Source organism: Colletotrichum spaethianum (assembly GCF_022836535.1).
Source record: "Colletotrichum spaethianum MAFF 239500 DNA, contig27, whole genome shotgun sequence".
Classification (NCBI taxonomy): domain Eukaryota; kingdom Fungi; phylum Ascomycota; class Sordariomycetes; order Glomerellales; family Glomerellaceae; genus Colletotrichum; species Colletotrichum spaethianum.
The window spans coordinates 366,209-387,303 of NW_026054797.1; the positions used below are offsets into that span (position 1 = coordinate 366,209).

Genomic DNA, 21,095 nt, shown 5'->3' on the forward strand with positions numbered 1-21,095 from the left:
TGGTCTGCACACTTGACACACGTCTTGTCTTGGTCTCGCCCTGCGTCGCCAGATGCCCCAACCTGCTCTACACAATGCTGTACATTGGGGTGCGTATGTGTGTATGTGTGCGCGCGCGTGGCCTACCTTGCACTGTCTCGATGCAGTGTTACACTGTCAGTGTAGGAAAAGCAGTGCCAAGCCAGACGGAAGAACTCTGCTTTTTTCTTGGCAAACGAGGCAACATGGGGAAATGGGAGCAGACACATGTAGCCAAGGAGAAACGCCGTGGGGACGCCGATCACGGGCATCAGGAACCTGCAGTATGCAACAGCGGAAGCACGCACGCACGCACGCACCCAGCTACCCTTTGCCAGAGAGAGCCCTACGGCCAAGGGCGAAAAATGAGGACAGGAAAATCTTGCCCGTTCCTGTGCTCTTTTTCCCGGCGACGCCTGAGGCGCAAGAAATTCGCCGAAGCGGCAGCGATGTTTTCGCGCGCGTACGCTGCCGTTGCTGATGTGAGGCTGATGCAACCCAACGGCATGACAGACAGATGGATGACACAAAGAGCGTCTTCATTAGATATACCAGACGACAACAGACCCATCCTCCCTCAACAGCTACGGGGCTCGAAATGGAGAGCTCCCGGAGGAATAAGCCAAACCGTCATTGATTAGGTCCGACGATGAGATGACGAGGCACGATACGACGAAGGCTCGTGTGAGGTCCCATCAGCCCCGGGAATAAGAACAGACCAGACCAGACAGACCCTTTTTGGCACTCTGGCCAAGGAGAAGAAGATACCCTACTCAAGAACCCCCTTGCCTGGCATCCCGCCGAATCGTTGTGATCTCATGTTAAGAGAACGAGATATCAATCCGAGACTCCAGGACACGCCGCGGTTCTGAATTGAGCCGCAACCGCCAAGACAAAAGCTGATCTACGCCGAGCTAGTCATTTGATCCAAGTGGCGTGGAAAAAGTATGTCCTTGAGAAGATTGGTAGCGAGAATCGCAAGGTACACCAGTTAGGCGGGATGTGCGTTTGGATCTGCTCGTTGTGTTACATCGCGCTCTCATCCTCTTGGCACACATAGGCTGAATGGACACTCTGCCGTTGCTCCTCAGGCCCCAGGAATGTCTGCAAGGTCCCTGGACCGAACGTTACCGCCGTGGTCCAAAAATGGACTCGTCGGTTTCTGGGGCTGGGAACTCGGCTAGCGGTGACGGGTGAAGCGAGTGGACCAGAGCAGTGAAGGGGGCGGAGGCAAAAGACTAAGAGAATGAGGACATTCTACCGCAGCAATTGGTCCTCATGGTTCTAAACTTGGGGCGAGCCTCAAGACCGACAAGGTACGACGAACGGGCTGACCCTGGTTTTCTCCATGGTTTTGGTCGTGCTGTCGATCGATCAGCAGTGTTTCGTCGCGTCCGGGCTGGGGTGTCTGAAACGGACAATGCGTGGGTGCTGGGATTGACGTTGGAGAAAGAGGGGCTTCCTAAAACATGCCGTTTGAGCCGCATCTTGAGGCAGCTAAGATACTGGCGGGAGAAGACATATCGTATACTAGTAATTTTCCGGCAGATAGATGCCTCACCTTCAGTCTGCCGTGGGTAAATGCGCCTGCCATTCGAAAACATCAAGTTCAAATGAGAGAGCAGTCCGTGATGTTTCTTCACATCAGACCTGGACCTCCCACCCACTTCCCGGGGCGGGGGACACGTCAGATTAGTAGCGTGTAACAAACTGCAAAATTGTCAATGACAATGGTTTCGTAACGCGCTATTGAGGCTCAAACCATGGCGATCTGATTTGTCGAGGGCAAGTGTTGCCGCGGGATCAAACAGATGGGCACGACCGAGAAACACCGCTCGAGCCAAGGCCACCGTGGTTGTTCTCGTTGAGGGCCATCTAAGTTAGCAGCATATACCTTTTGGGGATTTGGGTTTCTTTCCTCCGCGCCCACTTCAGCCATACACTCGCTAAAGGGAGGATTGAGGGCGAAAGCGCGAAACGGTCTGCAAGTGGACGCTGTCGGCCAGTCGCCGCGTAACGGAGGAGGGGGCTGAGACATGCCATCTGAAGGGCGATTCGTTGAATAGCTGGCGGCCATCCTGCTGTTCAGTGTGCGTTTGGTATTCTGGTTTCGTGCGAGTGCCGTAGGAGGGTAGGGGAGGCTTGTGATCGGACGAAAGTCCATGGACGGTCGCAGACCGACAGGGTATGTTGAGTGGTCGTCTGCGTGGGGTGTAGAAGAGGGTTTGGTATAAGACTTGGCCGCCTCTTCCCCGATCTCCTCTCTCAACGGTTCTGCGCTTTGCGGTCACTTTATCCAGATCCCTTCACTTCTTCATACTCTTATTTCCTTACTGCGGCCGGACCGCCTTTTTCTTCAACAACACCAGCGCATAACAGTTCCTCTCATCAGCCGCCACTATGCAGCTTTCATTCCTCCTCGTGCCCCTCCTGTCCCTCACGGCCCTGGCCAAGGACCACAACGGAGGCGACCGCAACTCGACAGAGGCTCAGTGCAAGCGCTTCCTGAAGGAAGAAAAGTTGGTCAAGATTGCCAGCAACGATACTCTCCTGGCAGAGCTTACGAACAACAACGCCACGAAGATCGAATCCATTAAGAAGAAGGCGGCTGAGGTCCAGCCCTTGATCGACCAGGCCAAGCAAAATGCGACCTTGATGACAACTTGCGACCAGATCCGTGCCGTTCAGCAAGAGAACGGACAGTGCCGCTTCATGAACCGCATGGACAAGCTGCAAAAGCTGGTTGCCAATGAGACTGCCCTGAACGAAGTCACCAAGAACAACGCTACCAAGGCCGACAAGCTCAAGCAGTGGGCCCAGAAGGGCATGGCCAAGCTCACCGAACTGCAGGGAAACCAGACTCTTCTTCAGTACTGCTCGGCACAAACCACCAAGGGGGAGTGCAAGATGATGAACAAGCTGAAGTGAGTTCCCCTAAGGCGCTAGCCACAACCCTGCAATGGACGTTGACTAACCACACCAACTGCAGCAAGCTCATTGCTCTCTCAAAGAACGACACCGCCTTGAACGAGAAGTTCAACGGTAACACCACCAAGATTGAGAACTTCAAGGCCAAGGCCGCCAAGAAGGAGGCCAAGCTCAACGAGATGATGAACAACTCAACGCTCATGGGTGTTTGCCAGCAACTCAAGGCCGGCAAGGGTGGCAAGGGCGGCACCAACAACAGCCAGAACGGCATCGACAGCGGCGCCGCCGGTGTCAGAGCTGCCGGTGCTCTCAGCCTGGCTGCCGTCGTCAGCGTTGTTGTCGGCTTGCTGATGTAAGGTGGCTGCCAGTTTTGAGCTGGAACTTGTTCGCTGGCCCTATCGGGGCGTCGGTCTGGAGTAGATAACGAGAAAGCGACCGATACCATTCGCTGCAATGTTGGTGCATGTGCGCGTCTTGTACAAAACCACAGTCGATTAGCTGGGGGGGGGAATACATCTTAGTGTTTCACTCATTCAGATGGCTCGGCGGGGACCTGACAAGGGTTAGTCTTACGTTAGACGGGCTCCAAACTATGATCATATTCATGAGTAATGAGTGGCTCAAGGGTAATATGTTGGTAGAGCAAAGAGAAAATATGAAAAGTTCAGTCGTTACCAGTTCACTGGAATGTGATCTGCTCTGCGTCCCACCGCCCAATTCAATCCAGTTCAATTCCAACAACGCCTCTGATTTCCTAGTGTATGGCTTAGATCTCTGTATCTCTTGAAATGGTCGCGCGTCTTGTTGTGAAGGACATTGGCTTGAGCCCGATCTTTGAGACAGCTCGTGTTTAAGAGTCAAGATGGGGGGGCAACTGACCCACACCGAAGGACGATGTGGAAAGCGACTTAAGCAGCAAAATACGAAAGCTCATTGGATTCGAAATTAGAACTGTGAGCGAAAAGAGACATGAATAGGGCACTAGCCAAATGAAGGAAAGAAAACCAATCAGCTTAGAGATAAGTGGTGGCAGATATGAGAGATGCCGTCCCTGGTCGGCCACGTATACAGCTTGATAGGCACCTGCAAGTGACTAAAACTGCAAGTCAGGGACTGCGATAGGTCGACTGGAACACAATTTGGAACGTACCGTTGCAATGTATCAGGTTTGCAAGCAAGTTCGAATGCATTTATTTGCATCCCAAAATCTGCTCAACGCCAAAACGGTATTTAGATATCGAGATAGTCAACGGTGGCGTTGAGGAGTCCATTGTTAATGCGTGTGCCGCGAGTGGCGGCAGCGATCCTCTGTTGCACGTCGTAATTGAACGACAATTTCCGACCGGGAGACCACGGTGCAACCGGCGACCAGCGCGTTGAAGCTTCTCGTTGACGAGGTCGATAGCTGCGAACCCGTCCATTCTGTCCCTTGGTCCGGCGGTGGGAAGTCCGGGGATTTGTTTTGCCGGATACCCGAGGAGGAGGAGTGCGAGGTGGACAATTGTTAAGACCTCGATGCTTTACGGTCGTCTCGGAAATTTCGTTAGGTGTCTGACATGCCACTGATGAAGCAGGCTGAATAGAAGGGATCTGAGTAGAAACGACGTCCTCATCAATCATGTCGATGATTGGTGCCAGCGGAGATGCTGGAGGTGATGTCATTGGCGACCAGGAAAGGCCTCGCATGTTGACAAGGTGCAGCTCATCTGGACCATCTGAAGCAGTGCTCTGAAACTGTTTGACCTCAGGCGAAAGGTTGAACGAGCTCACATTGAAGTCTCTCGAATCGGAGGAGTTGCCCGAGCGTATGGTGGTGATTTCTTGATTGTACAATTGACTTCTTGCCGATTGTGAGGGCTCACTCCAGCTAAGGGCGTTCGAACGAGGTACCAGAGGTGTGCGGAGTAGGGGCACTTGCGCTGGAGACTTCTCGTTGCTGCTCAATCCCGGACCTTTAGACTTGTTCGGTTGAACATGGTTGTCTTGTTGAGCATAAGATTGGCTCCTGACCGTCTCTGAGTAGTCACTTAAAGATGGCGCACTCGATCGCAGCATCGGAGGGGTTCGAGGAGTACGACTGGGGGGCGTGTCCGCAAAGTATTCCTGACCCGGCGTCGGGGCCGCTGATTGACGGAAGACTGGGGTCTTGGGTATCTCCAGCTGTACGGGAGTTTGGTTCTTGAAGAGGCTTGGCTGTTTGGCTGTCGAGACTGTGGCAGATGCCTCGCACTGCAGCGTGGATTGGTCGATCTCCTGAGCCACAGGAGGGCATTTGTCATTTGCCTCCTCTTTCTCTTGCTCCCTTGACCTGACCTCGAGGGTCTTAATTCCTGCGGAATATCCCTCGCCGAGCAAATGGCGAACAACAAGAGGTGATTCTTCTCCTGAGAAGTGATTGAACTGGGCGACGGTAGTGTCCACTGTCTCGAGAAAATCCATGATGCCCTTGGTGCACTCAATGCTGGCTGCGGTGGAAGTTATGTCGGCTGAGTGATTGGGGGATCAAGGAAGAATTTGCTGAAATCGTCAGTGTCAAGTATAACTACTGATGGTTGTTTTTCAAAGATAATAAAGAAAGTGGTAGATGTACCTGGCAGAAGACATAAGCCAAGGTCCGTGGGTGTTGGCGAAAAGGTGAAGGGCGAACAAAAAGGAAACGACGAGATAGAATGCTATAGATGGGCGTTGTGGAAAAGAGAGAAGGAAAAGATACGAGTTTCGGGCAAGCCTTCCCGTTTGGGTCGCGAGACGAAAAGTGCTGTCGAGGAAGGAGCCGTCGCTCGAGATGCAAGCTTCTCCGTATCACTCCTGCCGTATGTAGATGGGAAAATCAAGAATCCGCCGAATGTGGTGTTGGTTATGAGAAGAGGCAATGTGCCGACATATCAGGTTCACGAGAATGGTTAAAGGCATGAGATTTCCCTTGAGAAGACCCGGTACGACGCATTAGTGCCTGCCTCTGGCTTATGATGATTGATTTCGAACTAACTAGATGAATATTTCGGGTTGGCCAAACGCCTTTTGGGGAGTAGCCAATGACTTGAGTATGCGCCAAATCTTGGAGACGAGGAGCTTTCGAAGTATCATACGGCCTTGGGGATTGCCTCGGAGAGCATAGTTATTCGGCCGTGCAACTTTAAGAAGAGTATCCTCATAATATACACTACTTAGTACACTGGCGTCCGTCAGTTGCTAAGATGGGATATTGTGCACTGGTATGGTACACGTTAATAGCACAAAATGACACCAACTCACTCTTCCTCAAACCCCCTTTAGATGTCGAATATGGCTAGTGCGAGGGCCCCCGCTATTGAACTCCCCCATCCATTGCCCATTCCACCTGGTCCATTGCTCTCGTCATCCTCGGCCTTGACAGCTTTGCTAAAGCCACTGATCGCCGAGACTGCAGGCTTCGACCGTGATCCTTCAACGGTGATCGTCGAAAGCTTGAGACAACTGTCACCAGCAGTGGCGATCAGGATGCTTTTCCCGTCCTCGTCCTCAAAGAATGGGGTACGGTGAGCCACCCACGACTCTCGATCCTGGGTCTTGCCTTCCGGCTGCCACATCCAGGAAATTTCCTTGACATCCTGATCTTCCTTGGGAACATCCTCAGCAGCAAGTTGCCCCTTCTTGCGTAGGGAGCATCGTCTGTAGTATTGGTTGATCCGGTCAGGACGCTCGATGACCTTGGCATCACCAAACTTGACCCTCATGATTATCCGACTTTCGTGGTGGTACGCCGAGCACCAAACTGGTCCCAGTACACGCTGGCGCAGTAAGACGTCGTCGGCGGTCCACTTGAGCCAGTTCATTTGGCGGTCATGGTTTTTTACCTTGGGTGCGTGGCTGAGTTGTTGCCGTTCCTCTTCGTTAGGCTGCCAACCGACATCTTTCAACGGGGGGCGTGTAGTCCCCTCCGCAGGCCGTCGACGAGAATCTCAGCGGCGAGCGGAGTGACGATGTCGTGTAAGCCTTGAGTTGTGCAGTTGTCAGGGATCGGGATCCCCGGAAGTGGCGTCTGGGAGAGAACAGTGCCGTGGTCGAATGACTTATGGTGCAGAGTTTGGAGGGTTATGCCAGTATGGGTGCGGCGCTGTAGGAGGGTGTGTTGAAGCGGTGCAGGGCCGCGGAAGCTAAAAGTGGTGTCAACTACGACATGTTCAGGGTGTGGTGTGACAAGCTGTTTACTCTGGGAGAAGAGATGGATGAACGTTGAGCCCACCGTATTTGGCCAGGTTCAGTAGCCTTGGTGGCACGAAGAGACCAAAGGAGACGGCGATGATGAGGTTGATGTCGTTATGCGGCTGTGTGCATCAGTACAAATGTAAGTGATTGGAGGGCTAGGAGACGGTACCTGCCACCCGGTAAATGTGTCCCTCTCGTGAATCGGCAACTCGAGCTTCTCAGCAAGGCTCTTTAGTGGCACTAGTACGCAGCATCAGCTCGAGTCCTATCACCACTCACTCGTGCTTGTGTAGAGGATATTTGAGTCGAGACACTTACCCTCGCGAATCTTCTTCATCCCTCTTCCCGACAGCTTACCCGGTCGAACGACAACGTCAAGCGACTCGATCAGTCCGGGATTGCGCTTCTTTTCAGCGTTGAGGGCGTCCAACGCCGCGCAGCTGAAGTCGTCGGAGCCGCAGAAGAGGATCCGGAGCGGGTCCGAGATGCCGGCGCCGGCGGTGGCCGAGTAGAGTCGCAGACCCGGCCGACAAGTCAGGCCTGCCGACGCCCGCGCGAAGGCGGCTGGTTGGAGTGCCAGCCACGTCATAATGTTGAAGGTTTAAAAGGCTTTTCGGATGACATTGCCTTGGACGCAATGCATATCAAGCCTTCGGGTAGGGGAATTCTCGATTGACGTTCAGGTCGTTAGCAGCAGCTTGCAGCTACCGCGTTGGCTGACGCGAGATGATCTGGTGAGATTTGTGGGACAGCAGGTTACTTTTTGGCGAATGAGCTCACTGGAATGAGACATGGCAAGAGTTGACTGTGCACCTAGCCAGTTTATGCATCAAGCGATGCGCGTCCAGAGGACGTTGGAAGGATAATGGAAACAACAATATTGAAAGGGCTCTAATCCATGATATGTGATAATTAGTGCTCATTGCAGGATGGTCTTGAATGGAACCTAATTGAAAAAAATTCGTTGTTCAACGTTAGTATTTGAGTCCAGTGGAATCTCATCACCAACGAAGCCCGATGTTGCAGAACCCACCCAAATGTTGCAGGCATCTGGTGAATGAAATTAGATGGACAACTCTAGAATCCCCCATGCAATCAACTCAATTTGCCTTCCTAGTCACTAGAGTACTGGCTATTCTACAACACCTCACAGCTGCCACCAGCCATCAATCTGACTGCCAGAGCAATCTGCAAAAGAAATGATGGCGTAGTCGGGCAAAAACTAATGTGCCTATGGGCCACAAACTGGCTCACGATTGGCGGGTTGTTCAATGTCAGGGCATACATGACACCACTGCAGACTTGATCTGCCGTATCGGTTTGCCAGCTGGCTCTTACTGATTTATTGAAACCAGCGCACATGTGAACATCAGATAAATCCTCGTCTATAAGACCGCCCAGTCGCACGCGACAATCCACCGCGTCCCTTCGAGCTCTACTTCCCACGCAGGCTGCGATATCGCAACTGTACTTCCCACAATAACGGCAGCTTTCTGCCCTAATCCAGTCAGCCTCCCCTCGCCAGCCAACATCAGCCGCGCGGCGATCTCTTCGCTCGCATCCCCATCGCCCACAATCCTCCGTCCCCTGACGATGTACATCCTGTTTCCAGCGCGCAACTCGTCAATAATGATCGTCATGACCAGGTCTGCTGGTCTGTCGCCGCCGGCCCAGCCCTTTACTTCTGCGAGCCAAGTCTGTAATTCCGCTGCAAGTCCTCCCGGCACGTACTTTGCCCCACGTCTCTGCGGCGAGAAGGCTTCTGGTAGACCTTCTTGGCGAGAAGCTTCGGCTTCCGAAACTTTGAAGCGTGGTGCTCGGCGGAAGGTCGGCTGCGTTTTCGGCATGTCTCCATCGTGGCGAAATGGAATGCTCAGGTCTTCCGCATCCATAGATGGCGCAGTGAAATCGGTTGTAGGTTTGTCTTCAGCGTCGGGCAATTCCTCATCGACGTACTCATCTTCGTAGTCTTTGATAGCATTCCCATCTTGGGAACTCATAGCCACATCCTCCTGGGCATCGTCGTGCCATGTCGGCGCCGGTGAGATTGATATTCGTCTCCTCTTCGGTGTTCTCTCGTCGACCTCACTGTGCGACACGCTAGGTGGCTCAGATTCAATCTCGATCGAGTCGTTTGCTACAAAGGTAGGCGGTGGTAATCGAATCCCCTCTTGCTCATATTGTGAGTCGCTCTCGATATCCGAGTCGATCTCAATCCTGTTGTTCTGCCGCTTAGTCCCGGTCGCTAGTGCTGGTCGCGTCGCAGAGACAGGTGCGTCCGTCGGAGAGCTGTCCAAAGCATCATGGATAGGGTCCCTCGTCCTGGAGGGTCGCAAACTCCCTGGAAACACAGGTGTCGAAGGCGGTCGCTGTGTTGCTGAGGGAGGGGCGAAGCGCGGTGTCGTCTGGAAGCGCTGGCTACCGGCGAAGACTGGAGGTCCGCTGCCAGGGGTCTGCTGTTGCGATGCCGGCGGTCGCTTGGACAGAAGAAAACGGCGAGGCGTGGGTGTCTGTCGAGGAAAGGAAGTCAGCAATAGGGCCATGGAACAAGGAATGAAATGCGGACAGAAGGTGGTGGTTGCGTCATGGAGGTCAGCCGAGGTCAGCCGAAAGGACCGCGTCGTCGTCGTAGGGATTCTAAGACAGATAGAGTTTTGTTCATCGCGTAGTTTGTTCTACGGATGCGTATAATCAGGCAAGGCGATGATGTTGGCGGTAGACTGTGTGAAAGTAGCACTGCTGGCGATGAAGGATGGAATGACAGTCGCGTGGATTGCATGAAGTCGCGTTAAGCACTGCCGGCGTCATGACCGAAAATGGTAGGTGGGGTGCCTCAGGGATCTGCTACATGCATAACCCCTCTAAGCGGACAACCCTACGACAAAGCTTGATGCAACGAAAGACAACGTCGGTTTATAGAACCATGGAAACCCCTTGCAGTTCACGTATTTTTATTGATTATTGATACGCTTTCTATTGAACCAGCCAGTTACTGGTGTGGAAACGTGCTAATGGCAAGAAGCATAGAGGCATAGACTCTGCTCAAGGCACTCTGATGACATATTTTATCAGGTCCCACATAACACAAGTAATTGCAACCCAGCTGGTATTTCTATTCTAAGAATCGTTTTCGTTTACTTATTTAAGTCCAGAAGAGAATTCACAATTGCGCTCACGGCCATCCTTGCACTTCTCTAGTCGTGGTATGGCATAAGATGGGTTAGACGGGAACAGAGATTGGCATCACTTCTGCAATTACTAAATTCACCGCACCCGCTATAAGAAAATTGAGATTGGTTTGATAACTACAGGTCACTGGTTACTCCTTCTAGATGATATTCGCAATCATAAACTACAGCAGCACTTTTCTGTGCTGACCTTGTCGCACTATTAGGCACAGTGTTTGCCAGAATGACATGTACAAGCTCTATATTTGAAGAAGCATAATTCTTAGCATTATGCAATCAAAGGCTATGGTGCTTAATTTAGTGGCGGAAGGTTGTGAAGCCTTGACAAAATTGCTATCCCTATAAATCTTCTTACAATCCGAAAATAGGAAAGTCAATTTGCAAGGAAAGTTAATCCACATGATACTCGATCTTGAATGCGTTTATCTGACCGAGATTCAACGAGAACAGCCCGGGAGACAAACCTTCTATCGGATACTCACATATGGGCGAAGCGAGCCTCCAGGGAGCGCATATTGTTTGCCTCAGTCTCTGATTATCTCGAAGGTATTCCAATCTGATTAAACTAACATCAAAGATTTGGACGGGCATCCAGGTCAAGATTTAAGACAATGTGTTTGAAAGGTAATCCTGTAAGAGTAATTTTCAGACCCCTCAAAAATTTAGCGCAAAAGGAACACTATTATCTTCTGCGGGGAACTTACTTGCGAAAGCTGCTTAGTTGACCAAACGTTCTATTACACGAGGAAACCTACATGGTTTATATCCGTTTCACATTACTTAAAATTTGGCAGATGAACACTAGTTCTAAAGTCTGCTTCCGGATCAGAACACATAAGCTAACCATCGCATAACAAGCAGACTTGTCAAAGTTACACCCTTATCCTCGGACCCGACGCCCAATTGATTACTTGTACACGGCCGAGTCGTGGTATCTCTGGATCTCAGCCCCGCTCTCTTTCAAGAACGCTGATTCCAGGGCGGATGTGACTACCTCTGTTGCGTCTGATGACAAGCGTTTTCTTATATTGGTATGCTTTTGTCATACAACACTTGTTCATTCTTTAGTCAGTGGAATCAATAGTATTAACGTCAACGAAACGTATCCATCTCTTGTGTGCTGCAGAATGACTACTGTCTGGCTTGGTGAAGGCGGGATGAAAGCTTCACAGCATTTTATGACCCCCCTCGGAGGCTACGAACAGCTGATATGGTTGACAGACACAGCCTGCCGCTTAATGGTTTAGACGCCAACACTCACCGCGCACAATAGTTCCATCTCCAGATGCTATCCCATGACAGGAATTCACGACCAATCGGTCCTGCGATCGGCATAACATCATCGTAAAGAACCCACCCCTGAGTACCTATTGCACACATTCGAAAGTCAGGTAACGGTTCGCGCAGAGGCTGGATACGATCAATGCTCCCCAGACCATCCGTATCCTACACCGATCGTGTAACATAGCCCAGTTTCAAGCCACATGGCAGGTAACATCCCGAACCCGATGGGGTGTAGCCGTGCTGGTGACCACGACACGGGCTGTGGTTGTGGGACGTCGATGTGGCCCGGAACGGCTGCCTGCAGGACTTGGGATACCAGGGCACGACGTATGTATCGGAGAATACACATCACATCCTTGCGTGACGTATAACGGACTGCCGCCGTGTAACCGAATGGAGATCATGTCAGTGGGAGGTTCGGGTGGACTCAAAGGCGTCGTGTTGACGGAGAAATGTCTTCCATTGATACATTAAATCCTAGCCGTGCGGTCATGCTTCCATGTCACAACCTAGTACCCCTTCTCCCTACGAAGCACGCAGAACAACAGATATCTATAAGATAAGGAAAACGGAACGCTCAAGTCTTCTTCCTTTCATCCCACCTACTAACAATATCCCCAATCAAATCCCTCCCCGTCTCAGCTCCCTCAGTCCTCAGCCCCTCCGCTTCAACCCCCCCCTGCCTCACCCTCGCCTCGGCAACAACGTCCCGCTTCGGCCTCTCGCCCATTGCCCTCGCACAAGCAATCTCGAGATGCCTCAGCGTGATACCCACCAACCCCGCAACGACATTAAGCAGGGCCAGCAACGTCCTGATGATTGCCAGAGGTATCTCCAGGACCACGCGCGGTATGCTTCGCTTCTTCCGTGCCAAGACTAGCGGCCGAGTACCGACGGATGCGAGCTCGAAAAATGGGGCGGAGACGAGGAAGAGGAGCATCTGGGGATATGTGTATAGCCGCGGGTTGCTCGCGTAGAGCTTTGGCTCAAACGGCGACGCGAGCTTGTAGAGGATGAAGTCGAGGAGGTTGAAGACGCCGAACGTGAGGGCGGCGACGATCGTCAGGGGCACTAGAGAAGATGGATTCGTCAGCACATCAATCAGCGCCAGAGTGGACGGCACAACTCACCTCTCAGTATGTGCAGCCCCAGCTTTCCCCAGTGCCCTCCTTTCCCATCCTCCACAATACTCCCGAAAGCCTGCCCAATCCCCAGAACCAGCCCAGTAACCGGATCCCCGGGACTCACCAGGTCGGGCCACTTGACCAGATCCAACGCCCTCAGCTCTTCGCTCCTCACTCTACCGTTTTCGACGAGAACGTGCGCCGCAACAGCAGACAGCTTCTGCCCTCCCGCCGTCCTCCAGACCGCAGGCCGTCCGTCATAGACAACACACCTCCCCTCTCTCTCGTACACGCTCAACGTCTCCACGACCTGGTCCACGCAGACTTCCTCCCCAGGCCTCTCCCCCCTCACCTCCTCCGCAAACCTCTCTGCGGCGGCAGCATACTCCGGCTTGAGCAGCTCCCGCAACCTCTCCTCAAACTTTTCCCCGGTAATCTCCGCGATGGTAAACCCGGCCTCGGGCCCGCACCCGGCAGCAGACACCCTTGTGCCCCAGAACGGCTGGTCCCCGGCGACGGGCACCACGAGGGTGGGCCGTCCGCTCCGCAGCGCCATCGCCGTGGTCCCGCTCCCGCCGTGGCACACCACGGCCCTGACCCGCGGGAACAGCCACGCGTGCGGCGCCTCGTCGACGATGCAGACGTGTGACATGTCCCGCCTCCCGTCATCGCCGCCGGCCCCCTTGCTGACCTCCTCCGTGTCCAGGCTCGCCCACCCCTTGCCCACAACGGCCCTGACGCCGACCCTCTGCACCGCCTCAAAGATGCCCTCAAAGACCTCCTGCGCGTCCGCAAACGACATGCTCCCGAACCCAATGTACACCGGCGGCGTCTCCTCGGCCTGCAGGAACCGCAACAGCTCCGCAGGCGGCGCGTACCCCTCGGGCGCGTCGTCGAAGACGAACCCCGAGACATTTACATTATCCGGCCAGTCCGTCGGCTTCGGCAGCAGCAGCGGCGACCAGAGGTACGTGCAGGGAACGCCCATCCGGTTGTACTGGCTCAGCCACCAGGCGGGAGACATGGCCTCGAGTCCCATGACGTTGATCCGGACGTCGTTGATGACGGACTTCATCGCCTGGAGAAACCTGTCGTCGCGGTCAGCTCTGCGTGTCCTTCGGACCCCTTCCCACCCCGTTCCCGCTCCCTGGAATCAGAAGAGGAGTGAAGAGCAAAGACTCACATCAGATCCTGGATCCACCACGAAAATACATTCTTCGCCCGACTCGGCTTCTTCAGCGCCCACCCTGCCTGCGAATGCGGGACCTCCTTGGAGTAGATCCTCTGGTTCATCCCGAAAAGGTGCAGCGGCACCCCCAGCCGCGCCGCCGCGGACGTCTGGTTATAGACATGCATCGTCGACATGATCAGGTCCGCCACAAAGGCCCCCTCTCCCCGGCTGCGCCTCCATCGCCCTCCTCCTCTCCTTCGGGTCGTCGACGCAGGCCCCCCACCACCTCTCCCCCATCTCCCGGAAGTCCTCCCGGATCACCGGCACGAGCTTGTTCAGCTCCGCGCGCGGCAGCAATCGCCTCTCCATCATGGCCTTGATATCCGTCCGGCCGATCGAGTGGAACCTGACGCCCGCGGCCTCGACGGCGGCCTTGTACGGCGGGTGGCTCGCGATTCGCACGCGGTGGCCGTGGCGCCGCTGGAGCAGCTTGGCGATCGCCAGCGACGGCTGGAGGTCGCCGCGCGAGCCCATGAACATGATGACGACGTTGAGGCGCATCTGGGCCGCCGTGTCGGCGGCGGCGCCGGGGTCGTCAAGGACGCTCGTCGCCTCGCTTTGCTTCCCGTTGGACATGGTGGACGTCAAAATAGTCAGCTGCGGACGACGGCCGTGATGCCGAACAGGTTCACGTTTGCATAGTCACGTAGGGAGAATGCATCGCGGGTCTTTACAGCTCTACCAGCACCTCGTTATCGTTAATAAACTTTTTCTTGTTAGATTGTCTCAATCTCTTCTACTCCAAAATCTCACGTGAGACGATCTTCCTAGTTATTTCCTTATCCCATCGGCTGTACCAATAAAAACGCAACGATGACAATGCCACAATTACCTCGAATCAAATTAGGCTGTATGAGGAAATCCTGCAAAGCACTATTGATAAATCCTTCGAGCTCAAGGAAAAAGAAACCAAAAGTTGCCAAGAAGGCTGCCGGTACGGCGTGCGATCCTCAAGTTATCCCAGGAGCCCGCGGCCGCCGCTCCGTCGTGATGGTAGGTCTCGGAAAGCAAAAAGCGGAGCGTTGGTTCCGGACCCGGGGACCTGCCGATCTAGCCCTCGGGAGCTCTCGGCGTTCCAAGGCCGCAAAAGGCAAACTTGTCATGTCTTATTCGGATTTGGCACTTTATCATCTCACGGGCCAAGCCACCACCGTCATCTCGCAAGCTGTAAATGACACCAGTGGAATACACATTTCTGGCTTTCGCCTCTTCTGCGCTGATTCAAAGTTCAGACCGTCACCGAAGGGGCCGTGACCCAGCTCGCCCCGGCCGCCGATGCGAGAGTGAGAGCCAAGCAGCCAAGGTCGAGCGAGCCAAGGTCGAGCGCGCAGGTATAAAGGTGCGCGATCAGACTCACCCTTCTTCTCTTACTCCATAAAGCCCGGCACTCAATTCTCTGGTTCAGTCATCGGACGATACGGCATGTAAGAGTTTAACGCCGTATGGGAAAGCGACGAAAGACCGACGGCGAGACCGGATTACAATTGTCCACCGCGTCTGAAGTCCTCGGTCGGTTGGCGCAAGGCGCAATGGCAAGGAAGAAAGTCTGAAGGGGTGGGTAGCGGACGGCCTACGGAACCGTTGTTGGCGACGCACGGCGACGCTACGACATAATCAACAACTGACTCGGTGAGAGAAAGTCGACGTTGTTTTTGTCTCAAGCGACCGCAATCTGTCCAGATGGCTTAGCGAGGTAGCCTCGGCTTCCAGAATACGAAATGGAATGAAACAAACAACGTTGCCTAGGCAGACACACATGTTGCCCACGGGCCTCAACAGAAGCTCTCAGCCATCTATATTGGGCAGCTACTTTTGTCTCAAGGCGTGGACGGAAATTTGAGGATCTTGGGCAGGATGAGATAGCGGCTGAATCTGACCGACGGCGGTCCGGTAGATCGAGTTCGCTTGCCCGCGCATTCGGCCCATCACCACGGACGGTCGCCTGACTCGCGAATGTGTGGGCAGGCTGGCGGCTGGGGGCCACATTCTCCTCGAGGGACTGGGAAGACCGTAGCAAAACATGAGTTGATCATGGTGTCGTGCATGAAAGGATGGGGGCAGAAACCGAACACGCACCGCGCCGTGGCCATCAGCCTCAATGGCATCTGAGGCCTTCAAACACGTTTGTTTTCAATGGCTTGGTGACACGATTCAAAGCCTTCGAGGGGCGTCGCATAGCCGCTGTTGAAGAATTGGGTGGATGCATTGGACAGAGCCGACTACGTGAACAGTTTGCAGAAGGCCATGCGCAACCAGACCAAGGTTGGTTAACCTTAATGTTAGCGGCCTCCCACTGCAGGCACCTGACACGCCTCTGCCGACCGCTCGCACGTACTGGTGCATTGCGGGCGCGCCGGTCCAACGAAATATTGGGTGATTCGAGGAGCTGGCGGGCCTGCTGTCGCTGGGCGTGCATGGCCCTGTGCGAAATTTCGGACGGCGTCGGTCCACGTCGCTTCCAGCGTCGTAGTCGCAAGGAACAGGCCGCTGAAGAACGCTCCTCGTCCCCTCATCGTTCGAACTCTTGGGGCCACCAGAAAGATCTCCGAGGCATGGATGGCGAGGGACAGAACCTGAGTGGGTGTGAAGCTCGTGCTGGCAAATGACAGCGACAAGTGACAGGAAGGCTTGGGTGAGTGGCACAGGAGCAGGACCCGAGTCTTTTTTCGTATCATAATCGTGTTAGTGCAAAGGGTGAAAGTTGAGATGAAACCATTGTAAATCACTCGAGACCAGGGTCCGAGGGCGCGAGCTCGTGAAGATGTCGCTCAAGATGATCGACGCAGGGATGTCGCCCTGTAGCAGACCTTGTCAGAGGATGGCCTGGCTTGGTGGGCTGGTCTGCCGCCAGAGGGGGGGCCTGGAGACAGTTGCGTATCGTTTCGTCCGTAGCTGTCAAGCCGGCGCAGTTTCGGGCCCGAGAAGAAGGGAATGAGAAAGAGAGAGAGAGAGAGAGGGAAAGGGATCGAATGTTAAGGGGCTAAGCAACAGTATCCACTAAACAAGCCTAAACAAGCCCCTCAGACGAAGACGTGTCGTCTGTACGGGTTTGACGGCGTCTTAGGGCAGCCGGGTGGTCAGCATTCTAGCCTGTTGGTTGTGGGAACGGGGGAGGGAGAAGAGTCCAGGAGAAGAGAAGCCGGCGTTGGCGCTGATGGTTTCCAGGTGCGCCCTGGAGCTAGGCCTTGTTGACCCAAGCTTCCGTGGGCCGAGTTTACGTCGCATCCCTCTCCATCAACCCATCTTCTCGCGGAAGCCAAGGTCATGGCACCTTAGCTGCTACCCAAACCACCTTACTTGAGGCTGCGGAAAGGCGCTATGTGGCGTCCATCGTCCTTAGTAGGTGGGCTGGGCCACGACCCGGCGCATCTTTGCAACGTGTGTGATGGATGGCTGTGCTCACCGACTTTCGTTAGCGAGGCAAACTGGGGATTAAGAAAAAAACCAGAAAAAAAAAACCAAAGGGCGCGAGACGAAGCTAATTAGTCGTCAGTCAGCGACCAGCTGGCTAGTGTGCATTTGTTGATCGCCGAACCCGATGATGGGCGATGACGGGGCGATGCGATGACACTTTGCTGCAGCAGCCGGCAGCGGACAGGGTTGGAGATGGCAGCAGGACATGAGGAGACACACTCATGAGGCGTCTTTCTTGTGTCAAGCAGAGCAAAAGCTTGAGCGTCTGTCAGGCAAACGTCAGGTATTCAGTCGTTCCGTCCGTTAGCCAGCCAGTGGCGTTTGGTATTCCCGACAGTCTCGCATCGCCGCATCGGGGGAGCCAGTATTGCTCGGGCTTCCATCCTCGTCTTCGTCTTTTTGGATATGGACGTCGACATCGGTTCTGTCTTTTGACATGCTGCCTCTGTCAATCCAGATGGGGTGGGCGGGGTGCTGTTTGCCTCCGTCTCGCGGACCTCGCAGTTGGGGCTTTTTTTTACTTCGGTTTTTTCTCTTTCTCTCTTTCTCGTCCAATGTCCGGTGGCCGGATGCTGAGGTTATCCGCTGCAAGTGGTACAGGATTGAACAAACAGAGACAGCGCAGGGGCGGGGGGAAGAGCCGGGAGCTGGGGTGACCGTTGGAGATGTTCCTGAGTCTCTTCGCTCAACGTTCCATTCCCGTCTCCAATGACAAGAGGAGTGGACATCAGCTGAAACATCTGCAGCTTCCTGAAGTGGGTGGGAGAGGCCTGGGACCCGCCCCCTCCAGCCAAACCCAAGACCCACACCTTCCGGCCTCGTTCGCAGGCAGGTGCGGTGCAGTCCATCGTCCACCGTCCACCACTTGATTTGGTCCTTGTCTGCCTGTCTGCCTGCCTGCCTCGAGGATGATTGGAAACCCTGGGAAAGAAGGAGATGTGAGGTACGTACTATCTAGAGCACACACACAGACACACACACACACACACTCTCTCTCTCTCTCACGACCTCTCACGACCTCTCACGACACATCATTGAGGGGGATGAAGGCCCTCAGTCCTCAGGTATCCACAATCTTGCTGCTTGGGGCTCTCTGGGCCTTTGCCTCCTCTCGTGTGCGGACAGGCTTTCCATCCTCTCTTTTAATTTTTGTTGCCAGGGTGCTTCCCCTTGGTGGCCCTGGCTGGGCTGATGGGACTCGGCTACCCAGCAGGGCAGGCAGGGTCAGATATGGGTGCGTGTGTCATGTGTATGAAGGTAAACGTGCCTGACGTTGTACCGTGTTACGTGGTAGGATGCGCAATTGTTCAACGAGCGAATAAATCGACCGATGTCTGGATGGGATGGTCGAAGATGGGACAGATGACATATTAGGTGGTTTTATAGCGAGGGAACTGCCCTGTAGGACGTTGTGGCTTGGGCGGGTGATAGCCACTGTGGCCATCATAATTTAGCCACTCATGCCGTGAGGGCCAGCCGCAGGCTTTGGTGACGGGGTTGGCAAGAGTCGTATTGGTGTTGGACGAGCGAGGCGTTGCTACTGCTGCTTGCACATCATGCCGAGGCGGCTCTTCTCCAGCACCGGCGTGTGGATACGTAGCGAGTGCATGTACAAACCGCGGTGCCTGCTGCCCCCGTTGACAAGAATAGGACAGCCCCGGCCGCACCCCTTCTTTCGTTACTGCTATGTACTATGCACCACGGTACCATGGTATGTATAGTACTTGGAAAGCAGCTCCAGAGAACCCAGAGTTGCGAGATGTCGCTTTCCAGGCACACAACTCCAAAGCCATCGCTCTGAAGTGGGTTCCGCAGCTGCGATAACGCACATGGAGACGACGGATGACGGGCGACAGACGCCGGATCACGGAAGGAGGCGTCTCGTCGTCCCACCACTGGCTCCAAGCAAAGGGTTGGCCCCGGTAAGCCTGGCAAGTCACTGCGGGAATGGCGCGGGAGAACTTCCCCCCTCCCACCTACCCAATCTGACCCGATCCCGGCTGTGACTGGACTCGACTGGACGGACGGCATTCATCCTCGCCCAACTTACTCTCTCACTTTGGACTTCAAACCATCGGCCAAGCCACGGTCGACATCTGGACCAGGATCAGCACCACCGCTAGGTACACCACAAATCCCGTCGCTTCTCTTCTCACTTTTCCTTGTTAGTCCTCCTCCACGACTGCCAGCGCCTGGGTCTGGGCCTCCACTCTCGACGGACATGGACCTCGACTGAGTACCGTAGCATAGGAGCTGGGCTAAATCGGAGTCTGAACTTCACCTCATGCGCCATGATACGGAGCCTATCCGATTGTCTGGAGCCCCCGCCATCCGTCAACCCATCTTTTTCACCTCCTTCGCACGCAACTGTACCTTACAGAGTACATTACATCCCATGGAACTCTGGATGGATATGGAGCATCCATCCATCCATCTACCCACGACACGCACCCTTCCCCTCCATCTGTGATGCACAAATTAGCCCAGCATCACCTAGACTTCCCACCTTATCCCGTGCCAATTCTGAACCACGGCTGCGCACCTCCTGGAGCTTGTTCGAGGGGGCCCCCTCTTACCCCCCCCCCCCCCCCCTTTCTGTTCCTCCAGCCTAACCCTACACCACCGAAGCAAGCTGACTACATATCGCCGCAACCATGATCCATCACTGCCGCCGCAATACGACGCCATCCACCAACCGGGCCACCCTCCCATCTCATGCTGCTCATCACCCCTTTGACGAATCTCGATATCCCGGCTTGCAGCAGCCCCGTCTTGAAACATGGAGGCAGATTCTCACAAGCCAATCGCAAATGATGCATTCGCCCCCCAGCACGCCCACCATGGATCGTCCGCCGGCTATGTATCGAGATGACCCGGCTTGTCCCATACGGCCGCGCCGCTACTCTGTACACAGTACTATCCAATTCTATGCAGCGCCGCTCCTTGCAACTGCCATGCCAATACCATGAGATGCCCTGCTTCACATCAGCCCGCACCGCGTTGATGACGGTTTCAACGTGCTTAGCTCCTATGCCGCCCTGTCTGCTCTGTCCTGTCACGTACAGGTGCCGAGCCTTTCACTCCTCAACACCTGACGTGCGTGGCCCTGTTGTGTTGGAATGAATAGCGCACATAAAGAAGACGGGCCAGCTGGCTCTGCCACTGGTCCATCTTGACTGGATGGACGAATGAACGGACTAGCGATGGGTATACGTTTGCACGCTATATGCTGTCTTCTTTTCGTCTCGTCTGGCGTGTTGATGGGTAGGCAACAACGCTGTGCCGCGCCGCAGGGGGCTATGATCCCTGCTGGCTGGATGCTAATGGCAGATTGGCAGTACGCGGCTGGAGATGCCGTCCCAAGGATATTGAGCTGCCAGCGGTCGACACGATAGCCAACTAGACACTCAGGGCTGTGCTAAATGATATCAGCAGGAAGCGGACGGGCACTTTAGGCACCGGCGCCATCTGTGATGCTCACCCTGAACATTAGCAAAACGAGGCATATGCACACATGCGTCCCGCATGTGCAACTGTGACGAAAACAAGACGTCCGCCACCTGCAGTCGACAAGCAGCCGCCCAGAGCAACAGCACGCCTGTGGTTCGTCTTGGATTGGACGGCGAAGCAAATGGGACTGTCCGTCTCCCGCCAGTTCGTACACCTCATCCCACCGGTGCACTGCACTAGGATGCGTTGTCTGTTGTCATGAGCCGGCCG

The 21,095-nt window shown here is 54.5% G+C and overlaps 7 protein-coding genes across 7 annotated transcripts; 1 reads left to right on the top strand and 6 right to left on the bottom strand.

Moving 5' to 3' along the window:
• Positions 1 to 2,418: 2,418 nt before the first annotated feature.
• ColSpa_09253 (uncharacterized protein) lies at positions 2,419 to 3,302 on the top strand (the record flags this gene model as incomplete). Its single annotated transcript, XM_049275465.1, has 2 exons — positions 2,419 to 2,942; positions 3,008 to 3,302. 2 exons carry the CDS (start codon positions 2,419 to 2,421, stop codon positions 3,300 to 3,302), a joined length of 819 nt encoding a protein of 272 aa, XP_049131422.1.
• Positions 3,303 to 4,176: 874 nt separating this feature from the next.
• On the bottom strand, positions 4,177 to 5,385 carry ColSpa_09254 (uncharacterized protein; the record flags this gene model as incomplete). The annotated part of the gene is made up of 1 exon (XM_049275466.1): positions 4,177 to 5,385. One exon carries the CDS (start codon positions 5,383 to 5,385, stop codon positions 4,177 to 4,179), a length of 1,209 nt encoding a protein of 402 aa, XP_049131423.1.
• An 833-nt stretch (positions 5,386 to 6,218) lies between these two features.
• Positions 6,219 to 6,761, bottom strand: ColSpa_09255 (uncharacterized protein; the record flags this gene model as incomplete). The annotated part of the gene is made up of 1 exon (XM_049275467.1): positions 6,219 to 6,761. One exon carries the CDS (start codon positions 6,759 to 6,761, stop codon positions 6,219 to 6,221), a length of 543 nt encoding a protein of 180 aa, XP_049131424.1.
• Positions 6,762 to 7,133: 372 nt separating this feature from the next.
• ColSpa_09256 (methionyl-tRNA formyltransferase) lies at positions 7,134 to 7,723 on the bottom strand (the record flags this gene model as incomplete). The annotated part of the gene is made up of 3 exons (XM_049275468.1): positions 7,134 to 7,253; positions 7,304 to 7,374; positions 7,453 to 7,723. 3 exons carry the CDS (start codon positions 7,721 to 7,723, stop codon positions 7,134 to 7,136), a joined length of 462 nt encoding a protein of 153 aa, XP_049131425.1.
• A 796-nt stretch (positions 7,724 to 8,519) lies between these two features.
• ColSpa_09257 (uncharacterized protein) lies at positions 8,520 to 9,677 on the bottom strand (the record flags this gene model as incomplete). The annotated part of the gene is made up of 1 exon (XM_049275469.1): positions 8,520 to 9,677. The coding sequence occupies one exon, from the start codon at positions 9,675 to 9,677 to the stop codon at positions 8,520 to 8,522; it is 1,158 nt and encodes a 385-aa protein (XP_049131426.1).
• Positions 9,678 to 12,183: 2,506 nt separating this feature from the next.
• ColSpa_09258 (sterol 3-beta-glucosyltransferase UGT80A2) lies at positions 12,184 to 14,023 on the bottom strand (the record flags this gene model as incomplete). Its single annotated transcript, XM_049275470.1, has 3 exons — positions 12,184 to 12,677; positions 12,737 to 13,818; positions 13,914 to 14,023. The coding sequence occupies 3 exons, from the start codon at positions 14,021 to 14,023 to the stop codon at positions 12,184 to 12,186; spliced, it is 1,686 nt and encodes a 561-aa protein (XP_049131427.1).
• A 49-nt stretch (positions 14,024 to 14,072) lies between these two features.
• On the bottom strand, positions 14,073 to 14,537 carry ColSpa_09259 (sterol 3-beta-glucosyltransferase UGT80B1; the record flags this gene model as incomplete). Its single annotated transcript, XM_049275471.1, has 1 exon — positions 14,073 to 14,537. The coding sequence occupies one exon, from the start codon at positions 14,535 to 14,537 to the stop codon at positions 14,073 to 14,075; it is 465 nt and encodes a 154-aa protein (XP_049131428.1).
• Positions 14,538 to 21,095: the final 6,558 nt, after the last annotated feature.